General features: G+C 40.8%; 1 protein-coding gene across 2 annotated transcripts in view; it reads right to left on the bottom strand.

The window, feature by feature from the left end:
- Nucleotides 1–17,286, bottom strand: part of LOC140363691 (thymocyte selection-associated high mobility group box protein TOX-like) — a 121,598-nt gene that overhangs the window by 34,869 nt on the left and 69,443 nt on the right. For both annotated transcript variants that reach the window (XM_072450301.1, XM_072450302.1), the window contains one exon: nucleotides 5,400–5,654. In XM_072450301.1, the coding sequence (XP_072306402.1) occupies nucleotides 5,400–5,654 (255 nt within the window). The remainder of the gene's footprint in view (nucleotides 1–5,399; nucleotides 5,655–17,286) is intronic.

Below are 17,286 nucleotides of genomic sequence, written 5' to 3'. Positions count from 1 at the left end.
GCAGAGTTACTCAAGAGCATGTTTAAAAGCCAATAATAATATGAATAATGCATAACATTTGTCCTTTCAGTCCACCACATGCACAAAGTGGCAGGGGTAAGCTAGTCCAGGGTTTTAAAAACACAACAAAATACACAAATTAACACTAAAACTACAAAAAAAGAAAAACATGACATAAATACGACCACATTTGAATTATTCTTACAGTTTTAGAATGTCTCAATCTCGACCACAGGATAATAATGCAGAAAGTACATTTACTTACTGTTGTAAATTACTTTCTGTTGTCATTGTGGTATTGAAGTCGAGCCTTTGCCTTAGAATCAGAATCAAGTTCGAAACGTTAGTACGAGACACGACGACTCTATACTACCCTCTACAGGAAGTGTTGGCTGACAAAATGACTAGACTATATCACTACACACTATAGATTAAAACTATATATATTTTTTATATCAAATTACAGCTTATGGGGGGAAATCTCATATCTCAAACGGTGCCTCTCTGAGAAGCAGCACCGCTCTGTAATATATTAAAAAGAGATGCAGATCTTGCAGTTGCTCTATATGCAGTGTGCACAACCTTATATGCAAATACTGCTCATGTAAGTCCATCTTCCAAAGTGTTTCACCGACAAAAACATCCCCAGCTCTGCCCATTACTGTCAATACTGTATTTCTTTTGCTGCATTAAAACATTTATGGCCTTAGCCCTCTCTGTCCGTGTCCTAAATACCAAGTGAGGCAAACCAAATTTTCTTTTGCAGATTAAATGAAGTCAAGCTCACATAACCTCACAGCAATCACTGGCTCTGACAATGAGTGATACTGAAAATAGACACCGCCACAGCAAGTCCACATCGAGAGGGTTCGCTCTGTGCACTGATGAGAGCGACAGGCCAAAGCACCCAAACTCACACTACAACTACAAATGCAAATGATGATAATAATAATGCACTGATCGTCTTTGTGTCCTGTACAAGCTTGTGACATTCAGGGTATGGAACAGTCAAGAAACACCAATGTAGGAAGGAGAAAGTACAGTAACAGCTTATGGGTGTTTGCAGCTAACCACATTCCAGCACTTGCGAGTCTAAAGCCTGGAACCTGCACTTTTGTCGCATAAGATTGGATGTCACACCACACGACGAGAATTAAAAGTGGTAAACCAGCCGTAGCTATGATCACAGTTGGTCTGAGTGAATATCAGACTCGACTGTGTGAGGAAGTCGTCGTAGTTCTACTGGTTACTCACTCTGGAACCGAGATGAAAAAATGTCACACACGTCGCTGTTCGAAGTTCAACCATTGTCCCTGTCCCGCAGTTTTGAGCTACAACTCTTGCCACAATCAGTGATCTTTCATTGCAGATGGACAAAATTGTGGACCCCCAGTGCAAGTGCTAAAAATAACATGTTCTATTGTGCACTAGCCACTCAGAGAAAGACCTGAGAGGCTGGTTTGTTAAAGATCTCCTCTATATGCTGTATATATCAACCATATGTGTGCCCGTTTATGAATACCTACAATTCTGCACTCTTTTCGCTGACACAGCCCCCTCCCCCAGCTCTTTTCATTACAGTCATAATGAGGCAAGGGGCTTGCACAGTTTCAATATTTAAACACGCTGGTGCCCCCCAAGGCTCTGAGTCGGGCTGTTCACAAAACTCCACCAGCCCTCATTACTGCCCTCTGTGTGAGTCCTATGTTTTTTAATGTTGAGATGTGAAAGGCATCTGACCCACTGGAGCATCAGAGGAGCCAGAGCGACCACAGGGCTTGTTGAACACGGGACCCTTGGTTGCCACCTCCGTCCCTCCGTGCGGGGAATGAGGGCACGGGTGCTGACAGCTCTGGGGCGACACAGGGGGATCTTTGACGGGTGCAAAATGTTTAAATCAGAGACACAGCGGAGAGTCTAAATGGAATCACACAAGCGGAAGGCGAGTACAGGGCAAGACGATGGGTTTGAGTTTTTACAGGTGATTTCTGAGGATAGAGTTAGAATAATCAGCGCACGTGTGGTGTGTATTCAACTAAAGAACAAAGACAACACAAATATGTGAATGAAACTGATGTCCTGTCAAGTTTTATTACTGACAAAACTGAACAAAAGCACACGGTTTAAAAGAGGAGCTTGATCCACTTGAATTACTTTCACTTTTATTATTAACGCAGCAAGAAAGGGCAAAGTCACAGATTTTTGGTTACATACGTGCCATACAGAATAACGCTAGAATAACACTACTAAAGTTATATTTAAATTATTATAAAGGCGTATACTTTGAAACCAGCCAATCAAAACAACTGAAGTTCCAACCTTTTCCCCAGTTTTTTGTCTCACAGTGTTTTTTTCAAGCCTAGAATTGTGTACTGCTGTTTCTACAACTATTATACTTTCTTGATTAAATTATATCGATGTCCAAAATGATCCTAAAGAAACATTACTGTGAGTGTAAAATGTACTTCAAAGAACATTTTATATTATACATTTTCTATGTGGTTCTTACTTCTGTTTCACTAGAGGCTTTTTCACAAATTCCTTTAAATCAGGTTCACTGTCGATGATATTTTCTGGTACAGTAACTAAATCTCTGGTGTTTACCGCACCATAAATCCAACCTGCTCTCTTCTTTGAAATCATACACCTCCTACAAGTGTAAAGTCTTGTAGCTGTGTTTGTGCATGCCGGTCAGTGCTGCTGCTCCTGTAATGATTTAACTGTGTGCTGTGCTGGAGGATCGATGTGCTGAAACAGAGGATCCCAGTGTAGGCTCCAGTTTACAGCGCTGCCCCGGGCTAAATGTTGTACAAAAACCAGCCGTGGCTCCCCGGAGAGGCCTGCTCCAGCTGAGGCCGAGCTGGAGGAGTTTAGGAGGAGAGCTGTGTTCTTTAGGTAACACTCCGCGCGTATCATTTGTGATTTCACTGCCCGCAGAGCAGAGGAGACTTTCAACGATTAGTGCCATGGTTTTTCAGACATCTCCTTCAATTGGGAGGCTTTAGAGCAGATCTTTAATCCATAAGGCCCACAAAGGTACACGTTTGTCTCTTCATTTACCACGCAAAGAGCAGTGCATTTTATCTGGACTCATTATTGTTTGTCTGTGGCTCAGTAGAAGTCATCAGGAGCAACAGTTAATTGACTTTGTTGAGCAACATTAAGTGAAACATCCCTAATGGAACTGAAATCAAAATAATGCCATTTCCAATTGCTTTAATATATTTCTGAGTATGAGGCTACTCTCCTATTGTAGGCCTCAGAATAAGCTGCTCTTGTCCCAGGAGATAATAAATGAATTGAATCCCCCGCCCCCCACATCCCCCCTCCTTTCCTTATCGGTCATCTATTTTTCCAGAGTAAGCTATTACTTGCAGAGGTTGCTAGGCAACAGGAAATATTAATAGCAGCTATTATTAGCCAGGCATGGCTAGAGTAGTACTAAAATGTGGAAGTAGGAAACATGAATGCGTTACATAAATCTCTGGACCTTTCAGTGAGCAGGTCTGTGTTTGGGGCTGATTTATGGCCATGACGCTTCATTTATGAGAACAGGGCTGTGAAATAAGAAAAGGGAACATTACCCTGAAGGGCTATCTGAAAATAAATAATTGCAGGGGTGAAACAAAAGCTGTTTAACAGTAGCGCTGCCTCTCCGTTTCACTTTAAAATGTTATAGGCCACAGAGTGCTGAGTCCAACTACCACCAGGGTTTCACCCAAGTGCACTTCTTACACTGAGACTGTGCATACAGAGCATTTATGCACAGGCTTCCAAAACCAACACTAAACACTATATATATATATATATATATATATATATATATATATATATATATATATATATATATATATATATATATATATATATATATATACATATCTATACAGAGGAGGCAATAGTTAAACAGTTCTGTAATAAATAAATATGGTATGAATTGAATACATATATATAGTTAATAAAGTTGAGTTGTTGTGAAACAGATCATAGGTGAAATCAAATGTAGCCGTGAGCTACATAAAGTCATACATTGTAGTGGACCAGACGATCGTGTGGCCTAATCCCAAAGCTCAGCTCTAATGGAGGCCTTATACGCACCACCCACGGAATAAAAAACACACCCTGTAACTTATGCAGTTTGATTCAGAAAATCACATAAGACCTGATTAACGGAGGATAAATGCCACGGATGCTCACATTAAAGCATAAATATTCATGATGGAAGGGGGCAGAGTGAGAGAAAAAACGCTATATTTACGTCAGATGAAAGTATATAATGCTGAATAATTCACTGCGGAGAGCATCTATAATTCATCTGGTTCGATTCTATGATTAAAGCAAAATGATGTGTTCGCCAGCGGTGTTTACATGTTCAGTCTGAAGCATGTTTAACACAAGAAAGTCCCTTCACCAAAGAGTGGGAACGGGGTCCTCAGCACCCTTTGAAACCAGGAAACAGCTGACAAGGGATATACCCATTGCAGTTTGAGATGTTCACGTTCAAAAACCTGCTACATCTTTTTACAAAATCACAATGAAAGTAAATTTGCAGCTCGGCGTTCAGTCTCTCCTTGGTTTTACTCTGAGGCAGTGTGGAGTTTTAGAGCAGAATGGATGTTAAAAGAGCAGCTCGGCAGAGGTCTAGTGTTAAGGAGTGTTTCTGCAAGTTATGAAAAATGCATGTGCAAGCAGCAACCTTGTTCCACAGAGAGACTGAAGCTTCCTTGGCCTCTAACCAGTCTCATTTCCAGTTTAACGTGAGAGCGCTCGGCATTTATTAGAAAATATAATGAGACTATTCAAAGGATTTAGTCATTTTGCTATTTGGTTAAGCGGTTATATGGTGCACTATGTAACCTTTTTGGGGGCGAGCATCGAACCACATGCTGTTGTTTGGAGGTAAACACTTAACTTACAGCTGGGGGTATCTGAGTTTTGAAAGTAGGTATGAGTCTGTCTAACCTGTCCTAGCACTCACAAACTCTTTGGCACAGTGCTATTCTCATGCATAATTTGTTCTGGCTATAGCCGCTTTAGAACAGTGTTTTCAGACAGAAAAGTGAAGCAGCCTCTTTACTCTTTACTCTTTACTGACTATGTTTTCTGTCTGAATGAAAACAGTGGGATTTTTGTCTGATTTGTTAACACATGTGGGGAAAAACTAGTAAATGTACTTTGAATTGAAAATAAGGGTAGGTCTAATTCAGCTTTAACCCACTATTTTGCCTTCTGGAATCTTCTATGAATGAACGCTCACTACATTCTTGGACAGACAGAATAGCAGACGTGAACAGCCCCTCCCCTCTGCCGTGTCATGACCCGTCTCCAGACTACACTTGCCCCTTACGCTGCACAATGAGACGGCCCACGCAGAGGTCGACAGTCACAGAGGTACTCACTGAGTGCATGGGCCCCGAGAGGAGGTGCGAGTCCTGGCCCAGCATGTTGGACATCATGAGGGCGGGCAGTTCGGGGTAGGAGTAGGAGTTAAGGAGTCCGTTGTGGGGCAGAGAGTGGAAAGGGTAGCCCGAATCGTGCTCCATGAGGTGCAGCAGGGAGGGGTCGGCGTGGTTTGGGGGCGTGATGGGGGGGATCTCGTAGTCCTCGTCTCCTGCGCCTCCTCCGCCGCTGCCTCTGCCCTGACTGGAGTAACTCTGCAACAGAAGAGAAGAGACTGAGAATGAATGGCTGTGGTTTCCAAAGTCATAACGCAGTGTGCCCTTTTGTTTTTATATATTTCAAATTGAGCAAATCAAGTTGTGCCGACTGAAAAAAAAAATAATAATAATAAAATAAAATATATATATATATATATATATATATATATATATATATATATATATATATACATAATTCAACTGAAAGTCTTGTCTTATTTCTATCTGTCTCAGTAAATACCATTGTAAAAGAGAAAATAACATGCAATTATATGACATTGGTGTTATAGTCATTCAAATTGCAGCAGTAATATTGCCTGTCACATAATGTCCATATTGAGACAGTTTGAAGGCTCAGTGGTGATTTATATGCAGTGCTTTTCATTATTTGAAATTGCAATAACCTGTTTTTACATCCACACGACTGAAAGCCACACAAATATGCCACACAAATATGAGGTTGCCATAAAATCCTTTCATCGCCACGTTTAACTTCAGCGCTGCCACGTCCATCAAAAAACCCTCAAACTAATCAACAACATTTTCAAAGCAAACCAAGGTAATAGCATATAAGCAGCAATGCTCCGACAAAGACTGTTTGGAGGTAATTAAAATCCTTCATAATTGCCTTTTATGCGCACCTGTTGGATTATGTTGTCTACATTGGAGGCTGCGGAGCTGGATTCAGGAAGTAGAATAATTAGAAAAGGCAAACTGCACAAGACAAAACAGTGTATACAGGCCATTCAATACAAACATGTATGGAGAATTAATTAGGCACCGACAGCTGCTCCACACAAGGACCAACATGTTGACAGATTTCCAGAGAAACTGTGAGTATGCCACTTTTAAATACAGCTAATTATGTTCTGAAGGAAGGAAATGCTCAAGTGAATATTTGGGTTTATCTACATTATATTGACAAATTTGTGAAATATGCTACACCAAGAAGCATTTTGACGATTTTTTGGAGTAGGTCCTTCAGGTGGAGATGATTATAGTATCAAGTTGACAATTTGTGATTCTGTGTCATCCTGAGAGCGAGAATTAGGATTAATTGGTTGATAAAGTGTTGTTAAAGCGTCCTCGGAATGGGAATAGACCTACTTGAGGATCAGACAGGGTTATGAGGGGAGCTAACTAACCACACTGAAACTAACCACACTGAAACTAACCACACTGAAACTAATCCACCCATCAGCTGTTGGTTAAAGGCGCAATGGACGATTTTTCGGCGATTTGAGAACGCAGGCGGAAGTGCACATGCGCACTCGCCCGTGTGGACCAATACAACACACACGTGCGTTTGTTTATCAGCGCAACGGATCACATCGCATCTCTCGTCTCCCGTAGATTTCAGTCCACTTCTGCGTCAGCTCGAACTGTCTTTCTCCGTCTTCATTTTGCCCCGTACACAGAGGGAACTATATTATGATAGATCCATGCGCTTAGGCACGCGGAAACGTGGGGACGAGCCTGACGCGGCTGCAGGTGAGCGATAGGTGCGTTTTATGATTGATACGTGGCAGGACTAATGATTTATCCACGCCACGAGGAAATATGATATAAAATTTGCTGAAAAAATCGTCCATCCCACCTTTAAGCTGAAGCTGTGAACTGTCACCCGAGTCATATTCTGCATAAATGATCAGGACGGCCCTGATTAGCCCCATTGTTTTGGTTGGTAAATGGGTGACAAATTGTCCCATAGTCCCTGGGGCAGCTGGAGATTACACACTACACTTTATATATAAAAACAACAACAGACCACTATAATATTCATACATATATTGTCTTTTAAAATATTGTAACTTCAGGTGATAAATTTAAGCATTTGAAAACTTTTCAATTTAAAAAGGCCTTTAACATTGTAGTAGTTTTGTATCTGAATTTGTATTATTTTGTATATTTTAATGTGTGTGAAACTCCATATAAATTAAGAATTATTGTGATTATTATTCAATTCAATTTATGTTTGTAACGCTTGAAATTACAACAGCAGTTGCATCAAAGCAATGAAAACAGATTAAACAATGTTCAAAGGAATTTAGCAATGTCCCAGCATCTCCTGTCCTCAGACAAATGTCCCAGCATCTCCTGTCCTCAGACAAATGTCCCAGCATCTCCTGTCCTCAGACAAATGTCCCAGCATCTCCTGTCCTCAGATGTCCCAGCATCTCCTGTCCTCAGACAAATGTCCCAGCATCTCCTGTCCTCAGACAAATGTCCCAGCATCTCCTGTCCTCAGACAAATATCCCAGCATCTCCTGTCCTCAGACAATTGTCCCAGCATCTCCTGTCCTCAGATGTCCCAGCATCTCCTGTCCTCAGACAAATGTCCCAGCATCTCCTGTCCTCAGACAAATGTCCCAGCATCTCCTGTCCTCAGACAAATATCCCAGCATCTCCTGTCCTCAGACAATTGTCCCAGCATCTCCTGTCCTCAGACAAATGTCCCAGCATCTCCTGTCCTCAGACAAATGTCCCAGCATCTCCTGTCCTCAGACAAATGTCCCAGCATCTCCTGTCCTCAGACAAATGTCCCAGCATCTCCTGTCCTCAGACAAATGTCCCAGCATCTCCTGTCCTCAGACAAATGTCCCAGCATCTCCTGTCCTCAGAAAAATGTCCCAGCATCTCCTGTCCTCAGACAAATGTCCCAGCTTCTCCTGTCCTCAGACAAATGTCCCAGCATCTCCTGTCCTCAGACAAATGTCCCAGCATCTCCTGTCCTCAGACAAATGTCCCAGCATCTCCTGTCCTCAGACAAATGTCCCAGCTTCTCCTGTCCTCAGATAAATGTCCCAGCATCTCCTGTCCTCAGACAAATGTCCCAGCTTCTCCTGTCCTCAGACAAATGTCCCAGCATCTCCTGTCCTCAGACAAATGTCCCAGCATCTCCTGTCCTCAGATGTCCCAGCATCTCCTGTCCTCAGACAAATGTCCCAGCATCTCCTGTCCTCAGATGTCCCAGCATCTCCTGTCCTCAGACAAATGTCCCAGCATCTCCTGTCCTCAGACAAATGTCCCAGCATCTCCTGTCCTCAGACAAATGTCCCAGCATCTCCTGTCCTCAGACAAATGTCCCAGCATCTCCTGTCCTCAGATGTCCCAGCATCTACTGTCCTCAGACAAATGTCCCAGCATCTCCTGTCCTCAGACAAATGTCCCAGCATCTCCTGTCCTCAGACAAATGCCCCAGCATCTCCTGTCCTCAGATGTCCCAGCATCTCCTGTCCTCAGACAATTGTCCCAGCATCTCCTGTCCTCAGATGTCCCAGCATCTCCTGTCCTCAGACAAATGTCCCAGCATCTCCTGTCCTCAGACAAATGTCCCAGCATCTCCTGTCCTCAGACAAATGTCCCAGCATCTCCTGTCCTCAGACAAATGTCCCAGCATCTCCTGTCCTCAGACAAATGTCCCAGCATCTCCTGTCCTCAGACAAATGTCCCAGCATCTCCTGTCCTCAGACAAATGTCCCAGCATCTACTGTCCTCAGACAAATGTCCCAGCATCTCCTGTCCTCAGACAAATGTCCCAGCATCTATTGTCCTCAGACAAATGTCCCAGCATATCCTGTCCTCAGACAAATGTCCCAGCATCTACTGTCCTCAGACAAATGTCCCAGCATCTCCTGTCCTCAGACAAATGTCCCAGCATCTACTGTCCTCAGACAAATGTCCCAGCATCTACTCTCCGCAGACAAATGTCCCAACATCTCCTGTCCTCAGACAAATGTCCCAGCATCTACTGTCCTCAGACAAATGTCCCAGCATCTACTCTCCGCAGACAAATGTCCCAACATCTCCTGTCCTCAGACAAATGTCCCAGCATCTCCTGTCCTCAGACAAATGTCCCAGCATCTCCTGTCCTCAGTGGACATTATACTCACATATAATGCGAAAATATATAAACATTAATCACAAAAAGTATTACCTGGGAATCTTAAAGGTGCAACATGTAACTTTTCAGGTGGTGGAGCATTAGACTAATTGCTAAAATAATACCATAATGCATTGTTGCTGAGCCGCTCCACAGTTTTGACATGGAACTTGTTTTAACATCTCATTCATTATGAAATAAGTCTTTGTTAATGCTTTATATGGCTACTTCAATTATAGTTAAAGTGGGGCCATAATATGTTTCTTTTAAAAGTCTAATCTAATTGTGAGACGGTGCCAAAAACATTTGCTTCCACCACAAGGGGTCAGTATTCTCTCCTTTGACTCTTTGAGAGAAGATTTACAGTTTGATTAAGGCAAATGTCGTCACCATTGCCAGAACAGAGCCAGTGTCTCTCTGTCTCACATTACTCTTCAGATTTATGTACTTGGCATTATGTGATCGCTAATAGGTTTAGTAAGCATAAATTATCCTTATTGCTAAAAGGTTGAAGGTTTTATAACAGCTCCGCTCTGATACATGATCCCACTATTGCCTGTCTTTCCGCTGCCTCTCTTTGACATAATACTGAGAAATATGCTCGTGAGCTCTCCAAAAGCATACTGAGGCTATTCACCAGGGAATGAAAAGCAATTTTGTCAGCAGCAATCTGATGCCAACTCCCCTTTATAATGACTGAAGAAAATGAATCATCACAAATAATATTCCAGTGTCAGCCATTCAAGAGCTTTTTAATAGAATTTTTATTATTCATGTCTCGTGGTACACATCAACCAGTCCGTTCTGCAACATTTCAGAAATCAATTCAATATCATCGGCGTGTAGGCTGTCATCTCGCTTGCCAGAGCCGCAATTCATCTCGCAAACAAATACTTTTAGCAAACAAATGGGAAGAAATGTTGAGGAACACTTACAACGTCGCCACGAGCTGCAGCGAGGAAAAGTCTGGTAATGTGCACAAGTCATTAGAGAGGCGATACTCGTCATGGAAATAATAAAAGAAGCAGAATGTTTACTGTCGCTGGAAAATGTGACAATTTACGTTTGTGTGTGTTCATTGCCTTAATCTTCGCTCACCAAAAAAGATTTCCTGTCAAAATATTCAGATACGTACAAAAGACGCTGCCGTTTTGAGATAGATTTATTTCTCTCAAAATTGATTCCAAATAAATAAAACTTGTTTATGAGCGTTAGTCGCATTCTAGTATTTGAAAAAAATAAATAAAAATCAACACAATTATGCTAATGTAATAGAATCGGTAAAATGTAGAATTTATAGTTGTTTAGTATTATACAACTATAAATAGTTATAGTTGTTGTAGTTTCTTTTTGCACCTCATACATTCATAATGTTATATTCTCAATGCAAATTAGACCAAAAAAATAGGAAATGAATCAATAATTCGTTAATAATACTATTAATACTAATAATTGTAAAGTGTCTTGCTCAAAAATACAACAGTGAGTAATAGAAAATGATGAAGACTCAAACTGAATCACCACTTAAAGCCAATATAAAGTAAAAAGCATGTTTTTTTAATAGTTCTATGCAGTTATCGAACTTTTATTTAAAAATGGGTGTGTTTCCTTCAAACTGATCCAACACAATGTCTCTAATGTTACCTGTCTTGTTAAAAACAAAATGTCAATACTTATTTCCTGAACATGAACCAGACTTGCAGCTGAATAAAGTGTTCTACATGACCATTGATTCATCTTGATTATTCTCAATGCAACAATAAGATCCGTGTGGTTTTATCTTTATAACTTGTGCTAATCGAGTGAAGCAGTCAAATATGTGTATTATTCTTGCAGATGAATCACCGCCGCTGCCAGGCACATGTAGTGAGATTTAAACACTGTTTTTTCCCCCCTTTACAGCTTTCTCTGACGCCCTTGAAGATAAGACGTGGGACAAGGACAGCACAAGTTGAATATTTTCAAACGCAGATAAATAATTCATAAATAAACTGTCTTTCAGGACAGAGGGGATATAAAACGACAGGGTCAAATAAGAAAAGGGAAAAGGGAAAAAAAAAACAAATGTTGATTCAGCCTCGTCCCGTAACCTTCATCCACTCCCCCTAGAGGTGAAATGTAAGCAAATCTGTCATTTTACTAGACAAGGACAACACTATAGACCTTTTGAACCAATTTATTTCTGTAATATTTTTTCCTAGAGTCAAAAAAGCATCAAGTACTTCAGCCACAACATCAAAACAACATATTACGCACAATCTTTAATGCAATTTATGGATGTTAGAAGGAGCTTTGAGGCATATTGACTATCTCTGCACATGAATCACACCCTTCCTTGAAAAACAGAGCGATGATGCGCCCCAAGGGACAAACTAGGGTGATTTTTTTCAGTGAAAGATCAAATCTGTTGGACTTTTCTTGTTCGACACAGACACATGAAAAGGCAGGGTTAGAACGAGACGAGACCTCCACTCAGAATTCAAAGGCCTCACAAGTACAGCCATGCAATTCAGTGCCATCGCTTGCATAATATCCACAGACTCGTGTTGTATTGGTTTTGCTTGGGTGCCATATCCAAAGGAGATAACCTCACGACAGCGTATGATACAATGAATTTGACTGTTTGAAACAACAACAGACAAAGCTGCATTGCATTTTGAACTGTTTTTGTTGCAGCAAAACGCATCCTTTTGGTTGATAGAGACATTTTGATGAAGCTTAATGAACTAAATGATTGAACTGTCACTTTAAAAAAACACATCAATGACTGCACAGTACATGCCAATACATAAGAATGAAGTATTATAATTTTGTTTACTATGAAAGCCACACGTTTTCCTATTTTATACAAAAGAAATGAAATGAAATCTTGAATGTTTGCCTTGGGGCTACAGCTAAGTTTAATTATTTACAAAAGTGGCAATTAACAACAACATTAAACATCACAAGATCTTTTGTGATAAGAAAAATATAAGCTCTGGGGGAGATTATATTTGATTCTGTTAATTGCCTGAATGAGTTTATTGGAAGACGACTTCAGGCCGAGCAGACTCCAATGCAGATGGCGATGGACGCTTTCTTAGTGGAACAGTTTCACCTTGAGTGGTCAGCGTGTCTCCACTGCCGCCTTTCTCCGACTGATGTGGTGGAGTTAAATGGACTCAAATGAAGAGGAGGACAGAATAACAGCGCGGCACACTTTCATGGCTGATCGAGGCCAAATTGTCCAAAGACGAAACACTGGCTCGGTTTTCTTACAGCAGCACTAACTGACACTTGGAGCTAAACAACAGCCAAACCATTGAAGCTTTCTGTATTTCCACATGAGCAACTTCACACTCCAAGCGATGACTTAAAAGTGCAATAGGCAACATGTGACGTGGGGGGTGTGCTACCTGCTTGTCGTCATGGAAATGGTATGACCTGGCAGACCAGGTCATACCATTTTCTGTTCTACAGTATGGCATTTAAAGTAGCATTTTTTTCATTTATTGCTCAAAAATACATGAAAAACATGCATTGTTGCTGAGAGCAGTGTAATGTCATGATACTGATGTTTCACACTGAATTTCGATGCTAAGAAATATACTCGAGTCTCAATACTGTTTTACACAGTAGAAAAAATAGCAAATAAAAATGTTAAACTTAAAATAATAGTACTGTTAATGTGGTCTTTTATCAGTTCGGATAAAGCTCAAGATAATTTTAAAACTGTTCACAAAAGGTCAACTTTTGTTTAATGTGATATTTCTATATATGAGATTTCTTTCCAACATTACAACAAAATAGATCTGACTTTGCCCTGATATAGTCACCTGCTCGTCTCCATGGAGATAACATTATATTTAATGCCATACTGTGAAACATTCAAAGCAACAACATCCAACAACACTGTAAATGTTTTGTCAGTTATCATAGACTTTTATCAACTTTGTCACGAAAGAAGCGATTCAACCATGTGTTTATTAGTGTAGCTTTACAAATCTGGATAAATGCAAAGGAATTCCTGGTGTAAAGTCAAAATGTGGTCAAATGTGTGATTTGTTGTGGCAGCTACGGTATTGAAATATGAGAATAACACCATCAAGTCTGGAGATTAGCGACAGAGTTCTGGACAAATGGGAACAAGGAGTGTATGAGGTCATCAAGCGTGCTGGGCCTGTTCACTTTACATCAAGACCTGCTGCTTCCTTGTGGGTTCCTGCCTGTAAACGCTGAAGAACCTTTTCACTGAAAGACTTGTGACAATTCTGATCCAGCTGTAGTCCTGGAGGAAGAGGATGGTGACCTAGTTGTCCTTGAAAGTCTTCCCCAGTTCCCAGCCAAGTTCAGCGTTGAGACGGTGAGAGAACCTGAGCCATTGACAATCACCACGGAGCCTGTGGCACCACCAGGCTCTGACTCTGAAACCACTGCAGACCCTGAAGAGGCTTTACCTGACGAGCTTCCTACTTCCATTCCTCCTACTTCCCAGGTTGAAGAGGAAGTCCCTGTGCAAGCGCAGGAAGGAGAAGACCATCTTGAACCAAGAGTATCTAAGCGGGTGAAGGAATGGGTACCTACTGACTAAATACCTACTGGAGCTGAGCTGCCTTCGAGCCTGAGGCTGAGGACCCCTCGACCATTCAATCTGAGCCGCCCATGGGTCCTGTTGACCCCAGTTCACCCGAAGCATTAGGTGTCACAGTCACGGGAGAACCGTAATTGGTACTCTGACATTCCGCCAACCGCGCCAGCCACAAAGCAATGTTTTTGTATACCGGGCTGGTAAAACCGGTCGTTTAAGTAGTGCAAAACTTATTCCATGGTTTGTCCAATGTATACAGCAAGGCTCTTAATCATCATCTCGTCATGTTAGATGAACCATGCAACGGGACGTGCATGAACTAAAGGGGGAGGGTGTAGCCTAAGTCATTTTTACAATTCCTCCTCTCCCAGATTCATAGTGCAAAATATCGCGGTACTTGATAGCGCTTCTGTAAGAGTTCCCACTGGACTCTCGGGGCTCATTTCCTTGATTAGGCGCGCTCCCCTGTCGAGTGGGCACATGTGTGTGTGAGTGAGGCCAATTGGAGCTGCTACTCAAGTACGCCTTTTTAACAGTTTAACACCTATTTTTGCACGTAAAACAGAGGTTATCTTTACTGACATGCTCTCAACTTTTAGATGTCTCTACCAATTGATGAAACATTGCATTTACCTGCTCCACTCACACTACACCTGCTCTGCTACCAAAGAACATTCATATTAACAATCATTCAAGATTCACTTGGACAATAAATGATAACAAACATTAACTTTGGAAAATAACTGCTATCAGCCAGTTAACCTCTACAGAATGTATCTTGAATGTGAATATTGTATACATTATATTGTAAATATCCCTTGTATATCTTCCCAATATCACAATATCACCATATTATTGTAAACTCTCCACTCCATGAGCCAAATCATATCTTCTATATATAAAACCGTAATGAGTACATGCTACATTAACTTTGTCCCTCTATATTCAGCGTAAAAGCAGGTGTACTAATACAATCATTGCACTTTTCTTATATGGTTCTGGATTAATTATTATGGGCAAAATTAACTGTGGAATCGCATTATTTTCCTTTATAAAACATTATTAACACGAATATACAGCCTCTGAACTTAACCGTGAACAGAAACACTGACTTCACAATGAAAACATGATTAACAATCAAACTCACTCTAATGTTCAAAAAAAAAAAAAAACATTGTTAGAGGCATAAATTATAATTGACCCTGTGAGCAAAGTGCATGTTGCCGTCATGTCAAAAACAATTGACTGGTTTACTGTGGTAACAAACCAAAAGAAAAAGCTAAATTGTGGACGTTTCTGCTTATAACTTAACAATTTCTGAACCCTCCTTAAATTGCACCCACTCCTTTGCATCATAAAACCATCACGTTTGAGTTGAGTCCAGAGTGTCCTATGGAAAGTCTTTGAGCCATATGCTACTTCATAAAGAACCTGACATTTTGGTGACAAACAGCAGCTGTCCGCGCATACTTACGGGCCTAACTGTCCGCACTGCGCATTTACACGGACAGATGACCGCGGTAAATCTTTTTTAAAAACTCCTTATATATTTAGAGCTTAGCGTTTCACCTTCGAACGTTCACCTCGTACGGGGCAGAAGTCAAAGCGATCGTGCTCAGAAACCCCCATTTGTGTCGACGCAGGAGAAAAGGCCCAAAGTGAGTGGATGGAGGAGGGGGCGTGCTCAGGCTCAGGGTCAAAGGTAGAGTCCGTCAGCAAAGGACAGGTGGGCTGCGGTGGACCTTAGCCAATCAGAGCAGAGCAAGCTAACCCCCGGCTGCTCCTCCTGACGCCGGTAATTCTCTCAAATGTCACATCAGAATGGGTGTCATTTAGCCGGCTAAAGCAGATGTGGGAGGAGCCAACAGGAAGAGATTTGAAAGCAATTTGAAAACGAAAGGTGAGTTAATTTCTGACAAAGAGTTTTTAATATATATTTGAGAGTATTTTTAACCAAAATTGGTATTACTTTATCTTTAAATCCCCACGGTGTAACATTGCAGGTAATAAATAGATGTAACGAGTCTAGTCTGTGGAGAGGCAATCCCGCACATAAAAACACATTTAGACGTTTCTGATCAATAAAAACACCAGTATTGGAAATGTTATGCAGTCAGGCTTTTAGAATTAAAATCATTACAATAAATACTATAATGTGACTATAAATACAGGGTGAATATGGAAAATTCAGTTTCTTTGTGATTTTTAACTTTTAAATGAAATGCCCAAGTTTTTATTGTTATTAATTTTTGAAGAGCTCGAGATGTCTTCTTTACATCAGAGAAAGAAAATATCAGAAATATTACACACAGATGTTGGTTTTCCTTCTGAAACACATGTTGGTTCCAAGTCAGACTTTGGGACACCACAAACATGTTCACGTTATGGAGTGAAAACAAAGGAAAAAAACACTGTTTATATTTATCATAATCCGTCACACAAGTGGGACGGACAGAGACAAAATTGTTTCTTAAAAAAAATTCGGGATGTACATGTTTTTTTTCATATTTAAAGATGAATACTAGCTAGTCAATCATCTATAGTTTAAAAAGGCTTATCATCATTACCTTCTACCCTCTGTTACATCCCCATCATTTTCTTTGTACTTCTTCTGTCTTGTTTGTTTTATCTGTTCTTTTTTCGGACTGTGTACATTATTGTGTACTGTACGTGCTGTCCCCCCTGTGTATACCCCCCCTTTTTGTATATGTCAAAGCGTCATTGAAAAGCGCTACATAAATAAAAGGTATTATTATTATTATTATTATTATTATTAATGGGTGATATCGATAATGATATTCTGACGATATATCAGGAATGAGCTACTGTACGTGCACGTAAACGTCTTGGATCAAGTATGGAAAAAACAATGAAATCAACCACAAAACTGCAGAGATATCACAATATCACCAAAACAGCTACTGCAATTCCATCCATTCCGATGTTAGCATCTCTAGAGACAAACTACAACCTGTAAAACCAAGTGTGAGAGGATGATCCCATTCTTTATTACTTCCTATAAAGATGCAAAACAAACCAAATGAAATTGACCGATGCCCATTGTAAAGGCGTTCTACTGCGGGCGAATCCTTCCTTCATCATTACTCAAATCATCTGTTCATAATCGCTGACCTAAATCTCGATTATACCGTTAATAAAAGCCTAGATCTACCTGAGGA

Source organism: Eucyclogobius newberryi, unplaced genomic scaffold (assembly GCF_026437365.1).
Source record: "Eucyclogobius newberryi isolate DKJ021-1_F unplaced genomic scaffold, fEucNew1.0.hap1 SCAF_177, whole genome shotgun sequence".
Classification (NCBI taxonomy): Eukaryota; Metazoa; Chordata; class Actinopteri; order Gobiiformes; family Gobiidae; genus Eucyclogobius; species Eucyclogobius newberryi.
This window is presented reverse-complemented; position numbering and strand designations above follow the sequence as displayed.